Raw genomic sequence first — 26,023 nt, forward strand, 5'->3', positions numbered from 1 at the left:
CCCAAAAGTAGTCGAGGTTAAATACTTATGTTACACCACTGTACTAGACAGCACCAACAACTTAGACCTAGGCGCCCAGGTAGCAGATACCGTTTACGCCATTAGGAAGGCGGTGTATCATAATCCACGATACAAATACTGGGTAGTATATAGGGCGGTGAACTAGAATTTCCTAATTGAATTATGTCGGGGGGTGGCCGCTATCCTCCGCCGTAAGTATCGAATTAAGCTGTTATACCGGTATCTCCCCTTCTTAAGAAAGGGGCCAGCACATGAATATCGTACGAAGCGCCATGTGTAGCAGGGATAATAAACGATAGTGATCATTTAGACTCCACCGCCCTGCATCTACTATATCGATATACTAATCATTCAAGATGGCCATGTATATCTGGGGATCCAAAAGGTTCAATGGCTCCCCATTTTTATCGACTTACGGACCCAGCCAGACTTCCTCAGGAGATTTAATGATTTCGCTGAAGTTGGGTCGAGACGAATATCCGTCCCACAATTTCCAGATTCACTATGCCTTGAATCCATTTCGCCATTGGTCGAGTGTGGTTTCAAATGCCTCCTCGTCGAGAACCTGCTGCATGAAGGAGTGTGCCCATGTATCATCTTGTGGGATTGCTTGGCGGAACTTTTTAAGTCGAGGGATATCGGTCGGCTCAACGAGTTGGATTAATTCTTCGCCCGTCAAGCCCCACAGGTCAGAATCGAAGACTTGAGTAGTATGTGGACCGAAACAACCTTGAGACAATGAGTGTATAGTACTCCTTATTCATTGCAAGACTGAGTTGATGCTTAAGACAAAGGTTGTGTCCTGGCTTGCTGGGAGATGATCGGAGAGAGTAAATCTGATCGCTAAGACCAGGGGAGTTCTTGCTTGCTTCCGCGAAGAGTACCAAGTAAAGTAGGTAAGCACCCATACATTGATGTCAAGCTTGTGACCGTAAGTACCAAAATCTTCATGGCCTAGGTCCCAATACACAGCTGCTGAATCGGATTTGCAGTCAAACCATAGCCTCTCGCTCCAGGAGGGCGCAGGGCAATAACGTCATTCCTGGCCGTCGCTTCCGTTCTGAAGTTTCCATGGTCACTCACGCCATATAACGGGATTCTCGACAAATTCGTGTAACTATGGGAGGATGTAAGATTTGTTGCGATGTCTAGTCAAGCTCACAGTTCAGGCGGAGGGCCCTTGGAATGGAGATGAACGACCTTTTCATGGACGAGTATATGTAGCTTGAAGAATGATTTTGGTCGGAGATTCTCACTGGCTTGTTACAGCGCAAGCGAGGTTGATGCTGAGGTAGTTGAATATGCTGCCTCTTAGGAACAGTGGTAAAGGACGTGGGTTCCTTCATCCTGAAAGAAGACCATCACCGGCACGGTGGTACTAGAGAAAGATCGATTTGTTGAAGAGGATCAGGCAGCAGGGAAGCAGTTGCGTCGGGTTGAGGTCCAGTGAGAGGCATAAATAGCGATGTTAAGGAGTGACGGTGAAGAGTGACGGTGGAAGAGGTGATGTTGAAGAGTGATGTTGAATAGTTATTTAAAGGGGTGGCTTAAAGGAATAGAGGATGACTTAGTGAGAGGGAAAAGTAAAAGGATGAGGATAGAGATATAGATAGAGAACTGGAAATTGAAGAGAGAGCTAAATGTAAAGTGTGTAGGCGAATATACCAGTAGTCAGCTGATCCTCTCGTGCACATGTGCATCTCTCACATCACCTTGTCATCTCTCATCAACTCCCTTCATCTTGCATCGGCTCCCTTCTTCAATCTCTATCAATCAAAACCTTGTCAGAATGACATGTCGAAGCTTCAAATTCTTTCGTGGTAGCGAGGTCGCCGCAAGTCAGTTGGACGAAACCGCCCCCTGTTTCGTGATTGATAACTATGGATTCTGAAACAAACAAACCAAGCGAGCAAGTATGCTGTAATTTCCAACCTACCTTCCTTACTGAGTGCTTACCCCTATCATGCCAACGTGTATCTTTGTCGCCTAGTCGATTAAGAGAACAACAATATTTATCTCCAGCCTCGGCTACTATTACAGTTTATGGCATCATGAGCTCACATGCCGCTTGTCTCACCGCAGCAGAAGCTTTCAAGCTTGGAGGTGCATGGACGATTGAGATGCCTCCGAGAATATACCGCCATAAATGCTTTGCAATTCTCAAAAGCCCACTGACTCGGATCCAGTACAAGCACTGGCATGATCCGCGACGCGAAAGTGCCTCCCTGCCTTCTCAACTTTCGACCATCGGCCATTTTCTTCCACCTTCATCCTAGCAATTCTGGCTTTATCTCCTTCATCTCCCCTTGCCATCCTCAGTCTTTCACAGGCTCAAGCCCAAATCTTCGGCTAATCCTACTTCAAAATCAAGGCAAATAGTCTCGTCAAAGAGCTCCCTAGTAGTAAACAACCTGATCATGATCTTTGATGTTAGCTCTCTACGCGTCAAGAAGCAAAGCAAGATGCAGCCTTCTTGCCTTTTTTTTCTGGTTTTGCTGGCCATTCTCGCATTTCTAGCATTGGATGTCGCCGCGTCTACTGCTTCGATTCGCGCCGCACCCTACCAAGGAGTATTCTTTTACTACCTCTATCGATTGGATCATATGGCTTCTGGTTCTAGTCCTGGAAATGTGGCCCAGGATGTGGTAAAGACGGAATCCCATGCAACATGAATAAGTTCCTAAAATTCATCGACAAGGTGGGGAAATCCACGGAATGGAAAGGTACAACAGTGTCGGGTGAACATGCCTTTCCGGATCCAGAGGAGGCAGCGAAAGAGCTCAGAGACTCGGGGTACAAAGGCGCCTTTCAGGCTCTCGTTCTATTTCCAAATTCGGGCGTGCCAAAAGACGCTGGGCCACTCCTCTTCGCGGATTATATTCCAGGCTTCGTGACCAATATCCGCGCTAAGATCAAGAACAGAAAGCTTGACGATTCACACATAATCGAGCCCTTGAAGAAGCTCACAAAACAAGTCCAATATGCCCGAATGGCAGATTTTGATGTTGGATTGGACAAGTGGTGGAAGGAGAAAGATGAAGGCTTGACTCTCATTACGCGCGAGGAACCTCTGTCTGGAGACGACGCAAAAAGCCTACGAGTTATCGACGCCGAGGAAACTTTGAGAGTTAACGAAGGCAAAAACGCACAAGTCCGAGGAAAAATTCGAGCCTTCATAAATGACTACACAGGAAAGAACGAAAAGAAAAGAACTGCAGTGGAATGGAGACACGTCGCTCTCATTCAGAAGTTCTCCCAGATTACCGATGCACTTCACAGGCCTTGCCAGGACTAGCTCGACAGTCTACCCGTGGACGGATTCGAGGAACTGGGGAACTGACTCCAAGTGAGAAGAGATAGGAGACAGAATTGATTACTCATTATCGTGGAAAAGTACCTAGGTAGTTTTTATTTTTCATTGATTCTTGCTCAGGCCGGTTTTGCGACTTCTTTTAAATGGGGTCGAAATTTATTCAAGTTAGTACTATTTTGTGCATCTTATCAACATGAAATTTCCAAGGAATCTTTCAATATCTTGAATATTATGCCTACTACAATTCTAGTAGTAGTAGGTCTCTTAGGCCTCTTTTACTACTCGGGTCACGGACTCACGGGTGTCTGTGGTTTTTGTCTGCCACTGCCTGGCATAAACATTACTAGTACCAAATTGTACCAATTGCCCATATCTACATAATCATACATGTAGAAACTAGTACCTAGCTTTCCTTCCCCTCAAGGTAACCCCATAGATAACCCTGTAGGTACTTACACAAAGAGTTGGTCATCAGTTACACGAAGCGCGGTATAAGTTGACGACTTGTCAATTTTCTACCTGAGATAAGACGCGTGCATGGAAAGGGAATCTTCATAGCACATGAAGTTATAGCTTCTTTATAGTGCAGCGAGATCCCAAGGTTCCATTATCTATGCAGGGCTCCAGGGCTATTATGTATACCTAGGCAAGTACTGCCACAGCCAGGCACTCACGTGGGATCAAGATTTTTGTCAACCTCTTTCTCTCCTTCTCTCTTTCTCTCAATTCTTATCCTCCTGGTTTCTTCTCTCCACTTCCCCCTCTAGAAAAATTCATTTCTTACTGCAACCTTTGACTTCACTCAACATGACCAAAGATTTTACCCTTTTCTCGCTTCTCCCAACTGAGATACGTCTTCTGATTTGGGAATTCTGCATTCCCCATAGGCTCGTGGAGATCATGCTTGCTTCTACAGATCTCGACATCAACACTAATTGTGAGCTTGACTGGATATCACGTCAAATTGCCCTTCCTCCCGTCATCACACGAGTCTGTCGAGAGTCTCACCAGGTAGCGTTAAAGACCGGTGCCGAGTTGACAGCTCCCTCCTCGTGGCGGGAAAATGATCGAGAGTATCCCGAGTTTTCCGATGCCCCTTGGCTCAAACGACTTTGGTTTGACTGGAAACATGATTCAGTAGCTCTCTATTGGAATTTGTCGCTAGAAGACAACGATAATGGAGACTACTCATACGGGATGGAAAACCTTGCGGTTGACTATCTCACGTGGTTTATTTCACGTATGCGAACAGGTGACCATGTGTTACTGGCAGATTAGATCTATTGCCTTCGATCAAGTCCGGGTGACCGAGGGACGCAGCTTTATGCTGAGTATCAAGCTGCTCTCACACTACACAAGGAGTATACTCTTTGTCTCAGAGTTATTTCTGTCCACATGACCGCTAGCAAGCCTTTCAGTCTGATCTATGGGGCTTAACAGGAGAGGAACCGATTCAACTTGTCGAGCCAAGCGACATCACGCGACTAAAAAGGTTCTGTCAGGCAATTCCACGGGAGGATGAATGGGCGCACTCCTTCCTTGAGGAGGCTTTTGACAAGGAAGCCTTTGCCGCTAGACTTGAAGAACGGAGGGAAAATCAGAACACAATGGGTCTGGAAATTATGGGAAGGATCTTTTAGCAGGTCTGGGTTCGATGAAATTCAACATCCAGAGGAAGTCTGGCTAGGTCCCCAAGTTGATGAAAACGGGGTCCCATTGGACCTTCTTAATCCTTGGACCTACATCCTGAGGTTGAATGCAAACATAGACATGCTCAATGAAGAGCGCTGGAGACTCAATCTTGATCATCCCTGGGCTCAGAAAACCATCCTGGAGATGCCAAGGTTCAACGAAGTCATTATGTTTCGCCTATGCATACAGAACTGCCATAGACTCCCTCCAAGACCGCCTGTGGCATTATGGGAGAATGGACATCTCAAAAGTCTCTCGCTTGAGGAATATGAAATATGGGCAGATCCGAGGAAAGAAGCTTTATTACAAGAATTGAAGCAATGCCAGGCGGACAAGTTGTTGATGCAGAGAGTCTGAATAAGTCCTCGCTTGACTCATCATTTACTACTAGTACTAGATAGTAATATCAAAATCTAAAAATGTTCTCCATGGGGGGGTCTGCGTATTCAAATGTCCTGGAGTTATTTCTTTCCAACATTTCAAGGTTCTACCAGATTACCGATGCATGCGCTTCACAGGCCTTGCCCAGTTCATATCAAATTCATAGCAAATTCATAACACATCTAGGCATGGAATGTCATAACAAAAGAAAACACTAGCAAATGAGCTAAAGGGGAATCAAAGTATCACAAAACCAAAGAAAACCGAAAACCGAAACCCAGTAACCCAATCTCCTGAATCCCCAAGAAAGCAATCCACAAAGTAACGCAATACCCTTAAGAACCACCACGTCCCATCCGCTCAATTGAGCTCATGATTCCACCACGACCACCAGGTGTGAACACGGCAATTCCAGATTTGCCACCGCTGTTACCTCGAGAATGTCCACCAGGGGCGCCAAACCGATTTTTCTTCTCAGCTGTGGCAGGAGGACGAATGCCACTAGAACCTGGACGACTAATACTTCGACGGAAGGGTTCAGCAGGAGGCTCATCGGTTGCATGGGAGTCTTCCGCAGGAGCACCAACAGAAGAAACAGCGGAAACAACAGAAGACTGACGTTCTTGCTGAGCGGGAGCAGGAGGTCCTTGCTGGATGGCCAACCATTCATCGACGGCAGCAACAAGCTCTCCCTTTTCAGCGCGTTCGGTTTTCAGATCGCTTCGTAGGCGTTCACTGTCCTCCTTCAGGGCCGCCATTTCCTGCTGAAGACCCTTGATCTGCGCCTCAAAGACACGCTTCTCGGCCTCGTGCTCGTCGTTCTCCCGAGCGATCATGCTGGCATTGGCAGTAGCCATAGAGTCCGAGCTGGCAGCATCATACTCAGCCTTGAGTCGTTCATTTTCGGAACGAGCGGCATTCAGCTTGTTCTCCGACTCACGAAGACGCTTCTCCCAGCGAGATTCATAGCTCTTCTTCAATGCTGCAACCTTGGTCTCATGCTTGCTCTTGTAAAGTGTGTGAAGTTCACGAGCGACCTTCTCGACAGCGTCTTGCACCTCTCGTGCAGTATCTTCAGCCGATTGTGAAGATTTTCGGGAACCTAGTGCACTACCAGATTGAGATGAAGCAGAAGAGCGCGCGGTAGATAGCTGGGTCTCAAGCTCAACAATTCGGCTTTCGAGTTGCTCCTTACTCCTCTCCGCCTCATCAGCTTTACGAGTAAGACGGTCTCGCTCACGTTCACCATCTTCTAGTTCAGCACGAACGGACTGCAAAACTCGCTCCATGTCCTTGCCACGACGGTCCCATTCAGCTTGTTCCATCTCCATTGCTTCTCTACGAGCGGCCTCATTTCGAATCTCTTCCAGAGCTTCACCCACACGTCTCTCTGCATCACCAACGGCTGTCTTCAAGCTAGCGACCTCTGCTTCCTTGCCACTTAAAGTAGCTTTCAGGGAAGAAATCTCTGACATGAATCCAGACTTCAGTGACTCTAATTCACGCGGAGTGACTGTAGGAATAGAACGGGGAGTGGGAGCGGGGGGAATATCGAAATCCAGAAGAGACAACTTTGAGGGAGACCGCATGGACTGCCTCATGTTGCGGACAGGAGATCGTCGGGGAGAGTAGCGAGGAGGCTGCTGTGCTGAATGACGAGGGAAGAAATTCATTTGGTCGGTCAATTCAAGCAAGTTAGGGGGTCTCACTAGCGTGGCCAACATCTCGAGAGGGTCTGCGTCTAGGAGTGGGAGATCCGGCGGGCGAGTCAAAATCGTTAATGGCACCAGACCTGTGCGATCTGCGCGCAGTCCCGGGCGTTGCTGGATCCATACTGCGACGGTACATGTCTGCGCCGAACCCGTGGTTAGGTCCGACGCTACCACGCATTGATTTCATGGGCGATTCGGCACGAAGTTTCGCGAAGGAGGTCATATCTGGCAGAACGGAGAATTCGCTGAGGCCTGTTTCATCCATCGCATCATCTTCTTCTTCATCCAAGGCTCTGTTGTTCTCATCATTGTAGTCGAAGTTTTCTTTCTCCGTGGTTTCATCATTATCATGTAAAACGGTGCTCATGCCCTCGTTGCGCTTGTCTTCAATCATGCTGTTTGCAATATTTGATCGGTCCTGAGCAGCACTCGCAGTTGAAAGTAGGCTTTGGTCGTGATGGAGGATAGACGACTCCTCGTCAAGATCGACGTGTATTTCAGGTGCCTCCTGGCGACTGACCATACCCTTCTTAGCTCGCTCGTTGGTTTGTGCAGTTTCGTCATCTTGTGGAGTCTGATCAAACGACCTTTTGCGGGGCGTAGTAGCTTTTGGCTGGACATCTGGTACACTTAATGATGCACGTGGTACAGAGCGCAATTTTGGCATGTCGAGAGTAGTATCCTTTGGCTCGGGTTGGATAGGCGAGTCGCAACCCACGGGAGAAGCGTATCGGGGTTTACCAACAGACTCTCGTTTTGACTCGCGCTCCTCAAGTTCTTGAAAAGCAAATGTCTCTTCCCTCTCCCTAATCGCAGGGCGAAAGGGAGAGCTCTGGGGTTCTTGTGGTTGTTCATCGAAGCCAGAAAAATCACGGGCTTCAGGTCGCAAAGGAGAACTCTGAGGATCTTCAGGCTGGCGGTTGAAACCAGAGAACTGTCTTGATTCGGGTTTGAATGGGGAGCTCTGCGGCTCCTCAGGCTGCTCATCAAAACCAGGCGATCCATTATGCATCTCACGAAGATCATCGAAGTCATCGCTGTCATCCTGCACCTCGGCACGGAACGGAGAGCTAAGTGGATTATCAACGGCCAAGCGTTTGCTAATTCCTGGTGATAATGGCTGCACCTCACGCAATCGCTGAAAATCCACTGTCTCATCTCTGGCGTCGGGACGGAAGGGGGAACTCATGGGGTCCTCCATTTGTGCCATCGCGAATCGACTTCGCAGCATTGTGGGTGTTTGATTTTGGTATCCTTGCATCTGATAGTCCACTGTCTCTTCATTCTCATCATATTGGAATGGTGAGCTAGCAGCTCCTTCGAAGTCGCCCTCGTCGTTGATCTCATCCAGCTCGTTTTCGTCGTAATGTTCATTAGGCATAAAGTTTTCGTTTGTGTCGAAGTGATTTGAGGCCGGCGAATCATGTTCTGCCCATGACTTCTTCAAAGGACTTGAGGGAACGCGCTGTTCGGATTGTTCGTCCATTGTTTTTGTGAGGAAAGGTGAAGAGCCAATTCGCGGGGACTGAGCTCGTGCATTTTGGAAGGAGGAGGAAAGAGGAGAAAGAGGGTTTGCCATGATGTTGGCGAGGGCGATGTTTGAGGAAACAGCAATACCCTCTGTTGTTGTGAAGGTTGCAGGGTCGTCACTTGTTGTCGTGTTGTCAGTGTTTTGTTGTGAAGGTTGCAGGGTCGTCACTTGTTGTCGTGTTGTCAGTGTTTTGTCGTGATGGTTGCTGTGTAAACAGAGCTAACCCATATTCGGACTAGCGCTATTAGAGATAACCATTACATGTCTAAGGCGGTGGCAGAAAACAAAGGCTGTGGACACCTGACACTAGCACCAGTTGACTTGAGTACAATAAGTAGTAAAAGATGTCCACTCCACTACATATCAACCCAAAAATTTCAAATTTTTGAAATTATTAAGGATGTATCTCACATAGCCCAATCATTTACTATAGCTGAGTTTCAGCGAATTGTGTCCCGTTGGTATGAATCTCAGTCAATACTTTTAGAGGCGTGATAGAGCAACCACCCCATGGATATTCCCACCACCCTAAAGACGCCACTTTAAAGGCGGTATATAGGCGGTCAAAAAAGATACATCCAAATCCCAGGTCTACACTTTCCTCTCCATTTTACTCTGGATAAGACAAGATCATCTCTATACTATAGCTTCTAGCTTCTAGCTTATATTCTTTGGAACTATTAGTATAATAAAGGATTTTGTGGTTGAACTCCCTTCTCTCTTAGTATGAACTCTTTCTAATTTAGATTAGTAGGTAAGGGTTAGGATTGGTTATATAATACATCATAACAATTAGTTCTTATTTTATTCTTAATTACAGGGTTAATTATGGTCATAAAATATACAGCTAATACTTAATTATTATCCAAATTAGAAGAATAACAGATCTCTTAACCAGGAGTATTATCATAACTTCTTAAATCCTGTACTTTTAAGTTGTACTAGATGGCAGAAAAAAGTGGCAGAATATTAGATGGGGAATGTAAACAAGGCAAACATGCGGGAAGCCTACCTATTTAGGGAATAAGTGGACCCTGGGGTGGTGGTAATATCCATGGGGTGGTTGCTCTATCACGCCTCTACTTTTAAATCAAGATACAGGATCAGTCGTTCAGGTGAATCCTGAGGGTAAAAAAAACTCGATGGCGCTTGGATGCCCGTGACAAGAGATTCAGGAGGCTGGCCATCGGTCGCGCTTGAGATTGGTTCTGCACATCATTGGAACGGAATATGATGTATAGGTTAGGAGGTGATACGAACACAGCAATATCCCTCAACGTCACTCAGGGAAACCGCATGGCACTGAAAGCGTGGCGACGGAATCTTAACAGCCAGGGAGCACTTAACTAGTGGGCCATGTGTGTTCATATCCTCTCAGATAGATGTTCACATCCTTAAGTACAGGGCTCAGACAGTAGCATCTACAGGTGACTGATAACCTACACCTCTTTGTACGTAAGTACCTACAGGGTTACCTACGGAGTTACCTGGAAGAGAAGGAAGGCTAGCTGCTACTACACATGTGCACTGGCATGTATAGTATAGTTGGATATAGGCAACTGGTAGCTCTGACCGCTAGAGATATTGTAACCTGTAAGCGTAGGTAGTCCCCTTCTGTCTATGCCAGGCGCCCAGCGGTGCCAGTGGCAGCAAAAAGAAAACCACATGTGCAGACACACGAGTAGTAAAAGAGGCCTAGCTTATACGTCATGATCACTTCGGACTAATTGACCACTTCACTATCAGAACAAGATTATTCAAGAATACAGTTCCTTCAAATGTTGAATGCCCAATCTATTTTCAAATTCAATATTAACATATACTACTAGTAATACAGTTGTACGCTTGACTCCACAAATGTGTAAACCCTCAGATCCCCAAAATCGCTAATGTACAGAAAGACCAAGCCAAAAAGAAAACAAAACATCAAGCGCTGAAGATAACCAGAAAGATGTTAAATAAAAAAGCAAATAAATCATCAGACATGATATGACACTGATCATGGCAGGGACACAAATAATTCCCTTGGAATGATCAGAAGCAGAAGCAAAATTTCATGAAGCACCAAGCTTCACATTTTCCCAAGAGCGTGGCTTGCGCTGAATAAACCAAATCTGCAACGCTCCAAACAGCGCAACAAGACTGCTTCCCCACCAAGCAATCCCAGTACAACCAATATCCGCACCAGCACTGTACAGGAAACCTGCAAGGGGAGGTGCAATAGTGCGAGAGGCTGCACCGGCCGATGCAGCAAGGCCATTGATTTTACCCATCACAGAGTCTGATGGGCTAGCCTGCTTGATGAGAATCAATAGCACGGGATAGGCGATGATCGACAGAATGTTGCGAACGACCAGACTGGCGTAGATGCCAATGAATGTAAGGTGTTGTGGTAGAAATACCAGGAACGGAACCATGAAATATGCGATCGGATGGAAAACCGTTACTAGAATGAAGAGTCGCCATACTCCGAGCCAATGGGCCAGCGCAGGGAAGATGACGCTTTGGATGACTAGTGCGATTATACCATCCGTAGACATGATCACACCGACAGTCCGAGTGGAAATACCCAAGCCACTTGGGATATTCAAAGGAGAAGATGAAGCGGCTGAAAGGTCTCGTGTGGTCTTGTCTTGCAAGAAGATTGGGAGAAGATGGTCGTATGTCATCGAGTGGTAGGTGAAGATCGCTAAAGCAATGACCAGCATCGTAACCTTCCACGTAAATGCCTTGGGCTTGAATGATTTCTTCCAGGTACGACACCCTTCACCAGTCTGGTCATCCCAAGCGCTGTCTCGACATAAGCTGACCTCGTTAAATGTACCATATGAGTCGGCACGTAGATCAACACCTGCATTGGCGGTTGCACCCGAAGTGGCCAGTAGAGATTGTTCTACCGAGGCATGTTCAAAGAATTGATGGCGAATCTCAGGCTGGAGATCCGGATGGGTCTCTTGAAGGAACAGCCAGCTGCCAATGATACTCAAGAGAAGTAGGAAAGAACAGACTAAGTTGGGCAATAGGTATGGGAAGTGTCCAAAAAGCCCATCTTGAGGGAAGAGGGAAGGAAAGCTGTCCGCTGGTCTTGCTAACAGACCTCCAATCGCTGCAAATACTTAGTACATCGGTTTAATTATAAGATCAGGGAACTGATAACTTACCAGGTCCAATGATAGTCCCAATAGACCACACAAAAGGCATCACGGCATATGCGCGGGCTGCAAGACGTTAGTCAGGTTTCATCATAAACTCCAGAATCAAGAAATAAAAACATACGTTCATGCTCTGGGCGTTTAACCAACTCTCCAACCATGGTCTGGATAACTCCAATATTGCCATTGAGAGCCCCGCCCAAGGCGCGCCCTATCAATGCAATCCAGAAATTGGGAGCCAGTCCCACTAGAATAAGAGAGAGCATTGTTCCAAAGCAACCAGAGAGAAGAACTGGTTTTCGTCCCAGTCTATCTGAGAGGCTACCCCAGAACATCCCCGTGGGGGCTTCAGCGAGGGAGAAAGCCGAGATCAGGACACCAGCATAGAAAGAGGCATCATTGCCACTAGCCATGTTAAAATCCTTGACCATCACCCATGAGTAGGGAAAGATGGAGGTCAAGGCAATGGGCTCAGCGACCCGACATATTGCTAAATAAAGGTCAGTCATGAGTCAACTAGGTACATTAGAGTGTAATGAGTACCTAGGAGAAAAAGCTGCGTTGTCGGAAAGCTGTCATCTTGTGAAGCGGATAATCTTGTTTGGTGTGTTAATACCATCGTCCTTCAGAAGTAGTTAAGACCTTACGACTATCCCCACAAGTCAAATAGTCTTTCCTATCGATATTGGCTATGTGTCTAGACAGCGTTACTTGGCCTTGGGATGGGAAGAAGATCGAAGTCGTTCTGCTCTTAAAAACGCCGAAAGAAAGAAAACAAAAAAAAAGTATCAAACGAGTCCAAGAAGATAATAAAGAGAGATAGTGGGGGAAATGGGAGCGATAAAACTTTGCATTTCTATTACTCAAGTCATTCACCTTCTCAACCTTGGGACTCTTTTCCCGGGAGCGGCCGCACCGAGGGCCTGGGGAATGCAGGGGTAAAAGTTGATCGAAAACGACTTCAGCCCGCCCTACATGAACTCATGTATGATTTCCAGAATTTTTCATTGTCATTTTTGATTCTATCATTGGCCCTGATCAGTCCGCGCATTCGATTACCCTGTTTGGTTGCGGACCGAGATCAAGTCCAGTTTGCGAGTGGCGAGATGTCCGGCTTCACTTGCCGAGTTATCGGGTAAATATGAGTTCCAAGGTTAGTTACTAGTATACACAACATACCAGTAGATTCAAAATTCAAACTACCTCTAGCCTCATTCATAGTATTATTATAATTCAATTATATAGTCAAATAGATCATATTTTATCCCATTTATACTATTTATACTGTTTATCTCTTATCTCCACTTTGTGCTTAGCGTGATTCTTAATCCATTCCGAGCCAATCACCATCATCCCCGCATCTCATGGTTACATTATGGACCATTGACCATGTGCGAATGTTTATGTGTATTTTTTACCTAAATTGTAGAATTGTTCTAAAGAAACTGAAATGATATTTTGAGAAATACTGTCCTGATTGAAGTTCTATGGCGAAACATAAAGAGAACAATGAATGCAATGAATGGAGACAGCCGGAACGATTGTCAACGGCTGGAAATGAAACTTAACATATGGAATGGCGCGAGTCCACAAGACCTCCCAAAAACGTGCTGTCCTACTGCGCCGGCTAACCTCATGCTATGACAGATAAACAGGAATGGAGGTGGAAAATGAAAAAGGAAAAGGGGAACAAAGAGGGTAATAAATGAGCGAGACGAGGGTTAGGACGTCGCCTCAGGATCGGAGGTAGGATTTGTGATCTCTACAGAGCGTGTCTCAAGCTCCTTGGAGCCTGCATCGGCGTTCACAGTGGGATTGGACTCAGGTGTGGCCTCAGGCATGGACTCTGGGACTGCAGACTCAGTCGCGGGTTGGTGAACAGACGGTGTAGCGCTCGGCGCAGCACTCGGCGTGGCACTAGAAGGTCCCTCGGCTTGAGCCGTGGCATCTTCGGCATGTTCGGATTCGTGGCACTTTTCCTCGTCACCGATGACAGCCGCGAGACTGCGGAAGTTGAAGAGTGGCTCGAGGGATGCGTTGCTTCCGTCCCCAGATCCATGGCCCACTGGACGTTCTTCGGGGGTATTTTCCATTGTCGACGAGAAAGATGAGGAGGCACTTGACACCTGTCGGAGATGGAATGGCCTTGAAGAATCGCCGACAGCAAGCTGCTCATTGATCACCGGGGTTTGATCTGCCTGACTAGCATTGACAGATGCCGATGGGGCGGATGGGTTTGATGGAGCAACGCGATCAACACCCTTGCCCTTGCCCGTCACCACTTCTTCTTCCTCTTCTTCAACGGCGGAGGATTTGCTGGTTACTTTGGCAAGAGATGCTTCACCAGATGTATTCAATGCAGTGCTGCTGGCATTGTTGCTGTGGATGCTTGTCTTGCGAGCGGCCTTATCGGCCTTTTTGGTCTCCTTCTCTCGCTTCTGAGCGTCTTTTCGGAACTCCTTTTCTTCTCGCTTGAGACGTTCCTCCTCACTAGCCAAACTCAACCGAATCGCCTCCATCATCATCATTTCCTCCAGATCGTCAATTCTGGTACGCCTAGGACCTTCTCGAGGTGGCGCAGTACGGCCCGCACCTTCCTCGGCGGAATCGGTATCAGGTGCACGCGGCGGTGTTCGGTCGGGTCGTTCGGTCAGAAATGCGAGCGCGTTGAGCGCGGGAGATCCAGACCGGCTGGCATCTCCTTGAGTCGCTCCGCGCCGTCTGCGAGCAAAGTTCCCAATACCACGGGATTCAGAACCTGGATTCATCAAATAAGCCGCAGTATGTAAGGCTGTCGCAGCAGCGGATCGGCGAGCCGCGTGAGCGCGCGCACTGGCCAGCTTCTGAGCCCAGTCGGGCCGGACCTTATCGGTAGTGACCACTCCAGGGTCAGTAGCAGATAATGACGTAGCGCGACGACGGCCTGGGATAGGTGCAACGTTGGCGGATGCCAAGGATGATGAAGATGACATTGGTGAGGTAAGGTTGGGGGGAGGGGCGGAAACCAGGATCGACGGCATATGTCAGACCTCGGCGGAACGGAGGTGCAGCATAGGTAACTCCAAACTCTGGCTGAACACAGAAAGGGCACGCGGAAGGTTCGGACACGAGCTGGGACTCCTGTTCAGCCTGAGCTCCGTCTGCCGGCGTTGGGGCGTTGGAGTCTGGCTCGCCATGCTCTGGAGGGTGGGGGTCTGGACGCTTGATTTGGACAAAGCATTCAGAACAAATCGGCTGGTCGCAACAACGAGTGCGATTCAAGTATGGAGGGTAATAGAGGAAGCAGATTGGGCATTCGCTGGAATCCTTGTACAGGTAGACCTCGATCGGTTGACCGTTAACGAACGCATCCTTAGGGAGCTGTAATTCTCTTGGGGCCAGATCTGTCTGTGAACCATGTTTTGAGGTCGACAAAGCTGCCAGAGTCTTTGCCCGGGCCCGGAACAGCGGTGAGGTTGAGGTACCAGATGCAATGGGAGACATGGCCGAAGGCAATGAATGCGCGGGGTTCGAGTTTTGGGAGACATCTGAGTTGTAGGATTGGGAGCGCGAAGTAATTGGGACTGTGAGATGCTGAATATTGGTGGGATCCGCTGATTCCTTTACAGCTGTCGCTTTGGGTGGATTGTACTCCAACTCGGGTGGGATCTGATCTGGTGGAGGGATCTCCATACCCCGAGCCGCGGCCATGATCTGGTGTTCGGCCCATGATTCAGAGAAGTCATTCAGCCCCCGCCAGAATGGGGCCAACCGACGTTCAATCTATTTTGAGGAGGTCAGTCAGTATTTGATGATTTTGCATTGTAGAGTGAGAAATCCTACCATCAGTTGCCGCACTACGGCCTTGTTGAAGTCCTCCGTACCTACGTACACACCTTGTGTGACTAAATAACCTCCATCAACATGCTCCTCTTTCATACTGCGTTCGCGTTCTTTGATCCGAGCAGTGCGTTCCTTTTCTAACCGGCGCGCTTCTCGCTCCTGTTTGCTCTCCCTGCGATGCTCGAGACTCGCCACATCGCGATCATGATGGCTGCTTCCGATTCCAAGCAACGATAGATCGGGCCGGCTACCTCGACCAGAGCGAGAGGATTGATACACAGCACGGCCCGATGTATCGGATGCACCGGACCATTGTTGACTTCGGCGGGGAGCGGTAGTCCGGGATTCTTTAGTCTGAGAGTTTCCCATACTGAATGGGGATATGAAGGGATATGAGGGGGTGGGTGAAAGCGTTCGGTCGACCAGGACAAACGCCGGGATAACTCCGAGGGTGGCCCCCGAGAGGGGTGGAGCAGAGAGGGGGGGAAGTCAAAGAGGAACTAAAGTGAAGGACACATTTGAGGGGGAGGGATGATGCAGGGGAAAGAGGAGAGTGGGAAGATGGGAGCGGGGAGGGCGGAGTATGAGAACTGGGGAAGTTCGGATCGGGGTGAGGTACGTAAGGGCCAGATCTCCGGGATGTGGCGGATGGGAAAAACAACTTGGAGATTCAAGATCATGAACGGGGAACTAGTATTGTGGTACTCCGTAAGGCGAGAATGACCCAACACAGCCCCATATGGGCCAGACCGTCGTCATTGGATTACATCAGCCCCTGCCCAGGTGTTCAGGTGTTCAGGTGTCAACTGGTATCTGTGTATAGGTACTCAGGTAGGTAACTGTATATATGGCAGGTAAAAGTACAAGGCACTAATAGTGGTGTTTACTCTTATTTCAGAGCTATTCTCAGACCAAATACCTTGAGACTGGGAGAAGACCCATGTACTAGCACTACTCGTGATCCTCTTCCATGGTTCATCCTACCGATTCCTATGCACACATGACCAACTACTTAATCCAGATATACTTTTGCCACTGATATCTGGAATAATTTGACAATCATGTTTAGTTAAAAACATGTGTGCATGTTCAATACATAGTTAGTTGGATTGTTGTTCATATCAGTAGGCGAATTCCCAGGTGGTTCCCTACTCTGCCATACAGGTAGCCAAAAGGGCCGTAGGCTAGTAGCCGCTACCACATGTGCAGTATATAGTATGGATCCGGAAGAAAAATAGGAGCGCCCTTGGGGTAAATATGCACCTGAGGATGTGAACTGGAATAACACTAGTGGTCAAAGGACCTCCAGTACCTAGGTAGTAAAAGACAAAGAAAAGAAAAGAAGCAAAAGAGGTCCGAGTCTACAGAGTACTCCGTACTCGGAGTAGATCCATTCATCTCCCCGAGGTCCACGGGTCCTGGGGATATTGATTATTCAGCAGTGTTGTAAGCAGCCCCGGCCAATTAGAACGAGGTTTCGTATCTGTATATGTATGTTATAATACCAATACTCTCTCCATATTAACGTAATTCCCAGTCTCGCCGTACACCCGGTTGCGCCGTACACGCCAAACACCATAGTAAATGCAATATTTCAGGTGGCTATTTATCAACAACAAGATCATGAATTCACTCGATTATTGATAGGTGAACTCCTAGTACAGAATATATTAATATGATCTTGTTAATAAATAGACAACATGATTATTTACATGTATTACCAAAATTACACAGCGACGAGGTGATGGATGCTTATATATGTATATCAGATTAACTAGAAATAGTTTTCAGCATCATGATTAGGCTTGATGTGATAAATTTGATAGGGTAGTACATTATCAGCTTATATTACCTCTTGTGGTTTGAAATATCACACTCCAAAATATCGCATTTACTATGGTGTTTGGCGTGTACGGCGCAACCGGGTGTACGGCGAGACTGGGAATTACGTTATCGGAATCTTCAACAAAGATTTTAAATCTTGTAAACCGTGAGATAATGTGCACTCTCCATATAACCCCCATAATCCTGCTAAATCACTCAACTCAATCTCCGGAGTTTTCAGAAAGCATCTGGCGCAGTGCAAAACCAGCTTCGAAGTGTGGACACATCACTCAAGCATTCCCAAAAGTCGACGTGCGACGGCATGATGATAGCAGGCCCTGAGCATCCAAATTTTTTGAAAAAGAAACACGTGCAGTAATAGGGTATAGTTGACTCAGTTCCGTTCAAGTGTTTGCAACTCGCAACGTTCAGATGTGTTGAACCGGTGGGCACGTAGAGGTTATGGCAGTTTCGATCCGTTCTTTTCATGACATGCGGTTCTTGGTCATAGTACAGTGCTCTTGTATTAACCCAAGAAGTACATTCATTGGAGTAGAAGTTTACCTCCGCAGCTATTTCTCCACTTGCTTTGGCATGATAAGCTAACCAAAGGGTCAGAAATGTTGATAGTACTGCGAATGGAGAGAACATGACAAGGTATAGATGAAGTGAGAGTAAAAACTGAGCTTTGGTTAGAGATATCCTATCCTATCTCACGGAGATTGAGTTATGTGGTTCACATACATTTCTTGTAATGAATTTAGGCTGGTCGATTATACAAGTGGTAAGGGACGTGAAGTCATACATCCAACGATCTATAAATCAGTTTTCTGAGCACTTCAGTAGCGTGGAGACGCTAATCGCCAAACTGAAGACTAGGTCAGTAGTGTTGGGTATATTGGGTTTATTACATGAGATTTTAGTATAGTCATACACAGCCAATGACATGTCAATTATAACCCTTTTTAAACATACCACTCGAAGAGCTGACTGCGCTGAGGAAACTGAGGGTAGTGTTGGCGATGTTGGATTTCGCATAAGAAAAAGCCTACCTAGTAGTGTGGCCGTATTACATGAGATTTTAGTATGAAATGTCAAGTATAGCTCTCGTTAAACAAACCACGTGAAAAGCTGACTGTGTCGTGGAAATTGAGGGTAGGCCCGTGTATCTAATCTCGAGTACAAATTTTGGTGTTGTCATATTCAATAACTCCATCAGCCAAGCCACCAAGCCACAACAAGAGAAGCGATCCGTATTTGACAAAATAATGTCGCTTCCCCTTACCCGAACAACCTAAGAACGGGACTTGGCGGTGTGCTTGTTCAGCTGTGACTCGCCTTATCACTGGATATGATCGAGGTACGCCCGGGCGCTATTATCTCAGGCTATTAGCCGGTAAACCGGTCAAACGTGCTATCATGTTTGCTCGACGTTGTGTATAAGTACAAAGAGCAAGACACCAAGCTGTTTTCGAGTCACTGATACAACTAACAGCAATCACGACACGATTCCGAGGTCTTCATCAATACCGAACAGACGTGGAAGATAAAGCAAACCGACATACCACTTCAGTCTCGAGAAGTACATCATGCATCTCATATCATACCAAGTATGCATGGTGCTTTTAGGGGCTCTGGCGATAACTGGTCAGGCTACATTAGCTTATATGTCTATCTTCAACAAAGACAGCTCATGCTCGTCCAGTGATAATCCTTTGATACTCTTGATTAGCAGTCAAAGACTTGGCTGTTTTCGGCTCCCAGACGGAATATCAATATCGAGTTATGTGTTTGAAACGATGACTTACGCGGATGGCGTCGAAAGTGAGCTCGAGGTTGTGTTTTCACCATATTCCAACTGTGCACAAACCCGGGACAGTGCATCAATTGTCAATACAAATTGGGTGCTCAGCTGGCACTGCCAATCTCTGAAGAGCCAAGCTACCTACTACCGAGTCTCAAAGGTTTCGGATAACGAGAAAAGATCAGGAAGTCTTGTTCCAAGGAGAGTGCCATTGACGCCAACAAACGCCTTGGGTACAGTGTATATCCTTGGGAATATGGCTTATAAGGTGGAAATGGTCAAATATATATCATATTATACCCTTTCCAGACCTTTAACGATTGATGCTATGACTAGGGTTGCATTAACTACCCTGACATCATATTTACCTGCTGTTATGTTTGGTACGATATTCAGCGATCTCAATTTACCATCGGAGACGGAAATCATGTGGGAATCAAGCGACCTTAGCTTTGATGGCATTATGCTAGCAGGAATACTTATGGATGTTGCAGCAGGATTAGCAGGTATTCCACCTGAGATCGCGCTGAGGGAAATCCAAGTCTGTATTCTGAATACAGCCGCGCAATCGATTGACGCTTCAAGAATATTTTTCTGGCTCTCATCTACTCAGGCCTAGCTTCAAAGTTAGTACACCTGGGCATATGATCCCTGTTAAGTTATCAATGGTATACAAATGTTCAAGTTTTTACGTTAGAATAGCCTGAGAGAATTCACATGTGCAAGTTTTACTCAAGCTGTAACTTGAAAAACTCAGCTACTACTAGCCTAGGTAGTATATATTAGTATAGCCGACTCGGAGGGTGACAGTGCCACCAGTGCCAGCCTGAGTGTGCGATACTAGGTAATTTTTGGCTTGACTACCCGTTGACCTTGACATGAACATTTGAATTGTTATAAGACAAAACTAGAATGGGATTAATAACCTGAAGTATATGGTAAGCAAGACTAGATACTCTTCCAAGGCTGTCAAATCTACAATGCTTCAACACTATTTTTTTGCACCCAATTAGAACGAGGCTTCATATAGCGTTCATATGATCATCGGTGGATCTGGGTGGGTCTATCTTAATCTGGAAGGCGGTAACGGAGATTCTTGCGGAGAAAAAAAAAGAGAAAACTTGAAGTCAAAAGAAACAAAAGATACACATGATGAACTCTTGTAAAGACTTGCCCTGAACTACGGGCACTTTACAATGACTGATTCCGAGTCAGTTCGATTACACATCACTCCTTTCAACTCGGAGCTCCTCCCCTCTGTTCTACCACCATCCATCCGAGCCACAGCTACCGAGATCTCCTTCCACACTATTTCTACCTTCCCAGAGAATAACTACGGTTACGTCACATTACCAAAGATGGACGCCGAGAAGATCAAAAAGAAGCTGAATGGGTCCATTCTAAAGGGCAAGAAATTCAAGATCGAAGCAGCCCGCCCACAGAAGCGACAACTCGAGGAAGAAGTGTCAGCTGAACCGATCAAGGAGAAGAAAAAGTCCAAGAAGTCAAAATCCGAAAAATCCGAAAAGCCCGAGAAAAATACCATTGAGGGATACGAGTTGCCATCCGACCGAAAGGTGAAGCGAGGCTGGACAGATCCGAGCAGTGGAAAGAAAGACAAACGGAAATACGACAAGAGCAAGAGCAAAGACGACAAGAAGGAAAAACCGCAGCCCAAGTCCAAGTACAGCGAAAAGGCAGAATGTCTATTCCTCGCCAAAATCCCACCCAATCGCGTCTCCGTACCCGATGCCAACGACAAGAAGGCTAAGAAGAAGAAGGGTTCCGATAATGTCGTTCACGAGTTCGCCAAAACATTCACGCAACCTAGTTTCCTGCGCTCGACGGATGAGAATACTCCACTGACGGCAACATTCGATGAAGAGAAGGGCTGGATGGATAACACTGGGAATGTGAAGGAGGATGTTAGCAAGAAGGCCCGGAAGAAGGATTATCTTCCCGGTAAAATTCCCGGTGCGAAGGAGAAGCGCCCGGTCAAGACCTCTTCGAAGTCGAAGTCCAAGGCCAAGGTTGAAGAGCCAGAATCTTCCGCAGAGTCAGAAGATTGGACCTCATCTAGCGGTTCAGATGAAAGCTCAGACTCGGAGTCAGAAAGCGAGAGTGAGGATGAGGATGAGAAGGAGAAAGAGAACGACGATGAAGACAGCGACAACGCCAGCGACAGCAGCTCTTCATCCGACTCTGATTCATCCGACGAAGAGGAAGAATCCGATGAACAAAAACCTTCTCCCGAGGAAGCAAAGTCTACCGATGTTCCCATGACCACCGATGAACCCGAGCCTGAAGCATCTGAATCCAGTTCGCCCGCCGAAGACACACCTCAAGATTCAGCCAAAGAAGTGCATCCCCTGGAAGCTCTCTTCAAACGACCAGCGACCGAGACAACTACCGAGAAATCGACAGCCGAGCCCGATACCGGGTTCAGCTTTTTCGGCAATGGCGACGATATCGAATCGGATGACGAGCCGAAGGTATCTGAGCCGCAGACTCCATTCACTCCCTTTACCAAGCGAGACATTCAAGATCGTGGTCTACGGAGTGCAGCACCTACACCGGATACAGGCATTCCTAGCCGACACATGAAATGGAATGAGATGGAGGATGAGGATGAGGATGAGGATGAGATGGCAGTCGATACTCCAGTGTCCAAGGCACGTGAAGCTGGCGCGGACAAGGACGAAACGGAGTTTTCCAAGTGGTTCTGGGAGAACCGGGGTGATAATAACCGGGCGTGGAAGAAGAGGAGACGAGATGTAGCCAAGGAGCAACGACAGAGAGAGAACCGGAAGAAGGGAATGAAGGGCAAGTCATGAGGAATGAATATACTTCTAGCTAACTAAGTTATACATATTGAGGAGACAGACTGAGATGGAGAACATTGAATAGAAAGAATCGTCGTTCTAAGTGCACTTCAACTTGAAGCTTGGAACACCCCACAGGCAGTTTTGGAACCGCAATTCAACTTTGAAAATGTTATAATGTCAAATGTTGTTCTATTAATTGTACATAGTAACCTTGGGAGTATATGTGGTAGCTGAGGCAGTTTAATCCAAACAAATTCGAACTCTAATTTAGCTATACAGGAGCAATTGATACTCCCACAATCTTTCATGGACAGTATCAATTAGCCCGGATGGTCTAGTGGTATGATTCGCGCTTTGGGCCAATACCAGAAATGGTGTGGATATTCGAATGTGCGAGGTCCTCGGTTCAATCCCGGGTTCGGGCCAATCAAATTGATATTTTTGTCTTATTTTGTTTTGGACTTATTTAAGCCATGAGGATGTTGGTTCTTCTCGCTCAAGATTTTGTTTTTTTTTAGATTAAAGGGTAATTTTCCACCTATTCTCCCACTTCATATCCTTCAAGTTTCGGGTCTGTTTCAACAGCCTGCTCTGAGCCCTTCCCAGCGAAAGCAACACTGTCCCTTCTCGAGTGCAGTACGTATCTCGAATATTTGAATCCCCTAACCCACATTGGTTCTCCATGCTCGTCAGTGCCCAGCTCGAAATGTACGTTCTAGTCGGGCGGGTCTGATAAGCCCGGCCATGTGAGTTCCTTCAAGTTGAGTGCATTTTTGTGTGTGGGCTGATTCGGCTGAGATATGTATCATACCGCATCAAAATGGACATCGAAGTTTGAAGATCAAAATACACTACTAATGTTACTCTGACTGAAAAGAATCATATGTACACTGATCTCCGGACTAGCCGGAGTGAGTATAAATTCAGAGATCAATTAAAGGATGCTAAATATACTAGCTAAGAGTCTCTCATTATCATCATCCATTACACATGATCACACTCATGATGGAACACCTCCAGCAGGGACAGGCATGATAGTACAACCGGAATCATCACAACCAGCAAAAGAAACCGAGTTACCCCACCAGTTAATAGAAACAGTGTGGTACTCAACGGCAAAGAAAATGACAACCGCCGAAATAGCCAGAGCGGCACCGAAAGAGGAAGTAAGGACATAAGCGTACTTCTCCCACCAGGCGAGGTAGTGACGCTTGATATAGAAGTTGAAAACAGTACCCACGATCAGAGGCGCGGCGACATAGGTGAAGTTGTATGGAGCAAAGTTCATCATTCCGTACAGGAGAAGTGGGGAGTAGATGTAACGGGCACCGGACTTGGGGAAGTACTTGGCGAGCAAGTAGAATGGCACGGGGAGTAGGGCGCCCAGCAAGAAACCGTACAGGGTAGCATTGTAGATCATGCCAGAGGCGAAGAGACGGCGAGGACCGATAGCACCCCAGATGACGGAGGATGTGAAGAAGGTGGTGTAGTTCTCACAGGTGAAACCGGATGGTTGGTCATCGGAGCAGATGTTAGAGATGTTAGCCAGGGCCCAGGCGTTGACACCGATACTGACGAAAGCGGAGACGAAAGTGGCGACGACCTGAGCACTGAACATAACACGAGGGGCGATTTTCATGTAGTGGCCCATCTTAAGATCACTGACGAACTGGATGGCCTGGGCGCAAGAGACAACACCGTAGGTCTTGAAGATCATGTTGGCGATGGGCTGGTTGGGAATAGCATAACCGGCAATCAACTCGGCGACGACGTTGTTGGTGACCTCGGAGTTGGTGATAGCGTAGATCATACCGTAAGGGACTTGCAGGAAGAGACAAAGGAAGACACAGACAACCATGCCCCAGATGGGGAAGGCTGGAACATAGACCTTGCAAACCACGCAACCAATAACGAAGCAGATGATCAGAATGACTAGGTACCACCAATCAGGTGCCTCCTTGTAATGATCCATCAGACGGTTGTGGATATCCTCATGCTCTTTGCGCTGATCCTCGGTCTTGAAAATAGACTTCCACATTGTCTTGAAACCCTTGGTAATCTCAGAACGGTTGTACAGAAGAATGTGAACAATACCAGCCATGTAGGCGCCAAAGAAGCAAAAGAACATGACAGCATACGAGGCGGTCATGTAGGGAGGGCTGTATGCCTCATAGGCCGCCTCGCTGAAGGTTCCATCGACCATGATCTTCGAGACATCATATGAAGCACCGGTGTTATCGAACAGAGAGTTGCTCATAATGGGGAAGTATGCAGTCTTCCACACATTGGTCCACCAGATAGGAATGATAACACAGATACAGAAGAACAAGGTACCAACAGCAATGGTAACCAAGGCGTAGTAAGGGGTGATGATGGGATCGTAGACGACAGAGGCCATGTTCCAGTCGAAAGTCGGCCAAAAGTTAAGACCCAATCCGGTAATACTTCCAGTAATTGCGGCCAGGTTGGTGTTCTCTGGAGCAATCCAGGTCATCCAGTTGAAGTAAGAAAGAGCCTGGAAGATATAACCAGGGAACCAGTACCAGAAGAACATGGCACCGAATGCATATTGGAAGAAGCGGTAACGCGACATGGTCCATCCGTGGATGGACTCGCCCTTCTGGTCATTGTGCAGGGCCTTGTTGAGGGCAATAGTTGCCAAAGCCTTGGGGTAGATCATGGATGGCGGAGTAACCAGGAACTTTCGGACGAGACCAGCACATCCGTATCCCAGGAATTGAGTAGACAAAGTCAGCAAGATCTGGAAGCCAGCCTTGTTGTACAGCTCCTGGTCATTGTACCACTTCTTCACCTTGAGCACAGTGAAGAGGTTAGTTGTGTAGGAAGTACCCATGTAACCACCATATCCGACGTTAGCCATGACGGTGATCAACATGTGTTCCTTCTGATTGAAGGGACCGGGGTTCAAAGACCAACGGTAACCAAACAGGGACCACTCTCGAGTTGGCAGTACCTTGGCCATGAATTTACCCAGGGGTAAACTGACGACCTGGGAGACATAGGAGTAGAGGAAAATAGTCGGGTATCGCAGAGTGAACAGCTGATTGACACCAGTGAAGACAATGGTCAAAAGGAGACCCAAGAACCAGGCTCGAAAGGTGTTTGCTGAGATAGAAGGGTCGTCGGTGGGATCAACCACAGCGCGAACCTCAGGATAGGGTGAGTCGTTCAACAAAAGTTCTCTTTGCTCACGAATGTCGCGGAGCAAGGACTGAGCTTCCATAGCAGTGATTTGCTTGACATCTTTGGCCAGAAACTCTCGAGCATTGTCTAACATGTCCTGAGGGAAGTTACCATCCATTTCGTGCTCAGCCAAGGTCTCCTTCAGCAATTCGACCAAGTCATCCAATTCCACGTCTGTAATCTCCCCCTCGGTGGGGAAGACATGTTCCTCGATCTCTGATTTCTTCTCCTCATAGCGGTAGGTAGTGTTAAGATCCTCGGAAGCCATGTTGACTGACATCTGGACTTGGGGAGAGTGCTCTTCAAGCACTTCCCGAACACAGACAGAAGAAAAAGGGCCACGAGAATAATTCTGAATAGAATGAATCTTATGGGTGGCATAGCATAGTTATATGCAGCTCGTTTAGCATCGGACCATTCAAGCTTGAGGACAATAATATCACGTAACTACTAGTCAAGTTCAAGTTATCCGGTAGCACCCCGGAGCTCCGATACGCCACCTGCATTCTTGAACTAAACTAGATAGTCACGAATATAATGATTGGTTGCCACATCGGCATTTCCCAGCATGGCGTGCAATAAACTAAACCGCGAGACTAAGGTAAAATTAGTTTAGACTTGTTTTAGACTTGAATTTTAGCTTGATTTTGCATAGTAAATAGAGTTCACCTTTAAGCTGTGATAAACTGTGATATCGGGTATTGCAAAGTGGAGTTGTACTATACCAAGTACTATACTAGGT

At 47.0% G+C, this 26,023-nt stretch overlaps 8 protein-coding genes across 8 annotated transcripts; 4 read left to right on the top strand and 4 right to left on the bottom strand.

The window, feature by feature from the left end:
- Positions 1-2,438: 2,438 nt before the first annotated feature.
- Positions 2,439-3,316, top strand: N7483_003095 (uncharacterized protein; the record flags this gene model as incomplete). Its single annotated transcript, XM_057086532.1, has 2 exons — positions 2,439-2,666; positions 2,720-3,316. The coding sequence occupies 2 exons, from the start codon at positions 2,439-2,441 to the stop codon at positions 3,314-3,316; spliced, it is 825 nt and encodes a 274-aa protein (XP_056946361.1).
- An 825-nt stretch (positions 3,317-4,141) lies between these two features.
- Positions 4,142-4,612, top strand: N7483_003096 (2EXR domain-containing protein; the record flags this gene model as incomplete). Its single annotated transcript, XM_057086533.1, has 1 exon — positions 4,142-4,612. One exon carries the CDS (start codon positions 4,142-4,144, stop codon positions 4,610-4,612), a length of 471 nt encoding a protein of 156 aa, XP_056946362.1.
- A 1,130-nt stretch (positions 4,613-5,742) lies between these two features.
- On the bottom strand, positions 5,743-8,878 carry N7483_003097 (uncharacterized protein; the record flags this gene model as incomplete). The annotated part of the gene is made up of 3 exons (XM_057086534.1): positions 5,743-7,055; positions 7,117-8,817; positions 8,875-8,878. 3 exons carry the CDS (start codon positions 8,876-8,878, stop codon positions 5,743-5,745), a joined length of 3,018 nt encoding a protein of 1,005 aa, XP_056946363.1.
- Positions 8,879-10,704: 1,826 nt separating this feature from the next.
- On the bottom strand, positions 10,705-12,421 carry N7483_003098 (MFS transporter; the record flags this gene model as incomplete). Its single annotated transcript, XM_057086535.1, has 4 exons — positions 10,705-11,756; positions 11,812-11,868; positions 11,927-12,292; positions 12,346-12,421. The coding sequence occupies 4 exons, from the start codon at positions 12,419-12,421 to the stop codon at positions 10,705-10,707; spliced, it is 1,551 nt and encodes a 516-aa protein (XP_056946364.1).
- Positions 12,422-13,523: 1,102 nt separating this feature from the next.
- Positions 13,524-15,993, bottom strand: sip5 (Sip5p; the record flags this gene model as incomplete). Its single annotated transcript, XM_057086536.1, has 3 exons — positions 13,524-14,725; positions 14,808-15,564; positions 15,625-15,993. 3 exons carry the CDS (start codon positions 15,991-15,993, stop codon positions 13,524-13,526), a joined length of 2,328 nt encoding a protein of 775 aa, XP_056946365.1.
- Positions 15,994-19,247: 3,254 nt separating this feature from the next.
- N7483_003100 (uncharacterized protein) lies at positions 19,248-19,871 on the top strand (the record flags this gene model as incomplete). Its single annotated transcript, XM_057086537.1, has 2 exons — positions 19,248-19,492; positions 19,562-19,871. The coding sequence occupies 2 exons, from the start codon at positions 19,248-19,250 to the stop codon at positions 19,869-19,871; spliced, it is 555 nt and encodes a 184-aa protein (XP_056946366.1).
- A 577-nt stretch (positions 19,872-20,448) lies between these two features.
- On the top strand, positions 20,449-22,086 carry N7483_003101 (uncharacterized protein; the record flags this gene model as incomplete). The annotated part of the gene is made up of 1 exon (XM_057086538.1): positions 20,449-22,086. One exon carries the CDS (start codon positions 20,449-20,451, stop codon positions 22,084-22,086), a length of 1,638 nt encoding a protein of 545 aa, XP_056946367.1.
- A 991-nt stretch (positions 22,087-23,077) lies between these two features.
- Positions 23,078-25,549, bottom strand: N7483_003102 (OPT oligopeptide transporter; the record flags this gene model as incomplete). Its single annotated transcript, XM_057086539.1, has 1 exon — positions 23,078-25,549. One exon carries the CDS (start codon positions 25,547-25,549, stop codon positions 23,078-23,080), a length of 2,472 nt encoding a protein of 823 aa, XP_056946368.1.
- Positions 25,550-26,023: the final 474 nt, after the last annotated feature.

This window comes from Penicillium malachiteum, assembly GCF_028827825.1.
Source record: "Penicillium malachiteum strain IBT 17515 chromosome Unknown utg000002l:1.0-8849297.0:1.0-8852440.0, whole genome shotgun sequence".
Taxonomy (NCBI): domain Eukaryota; kingdom Fungi; phylum Ascomycota; class Eurotiomycetes; order Eurotiales; family Aspergillaceae; genus Penicillium; species Penicillium malachiteum.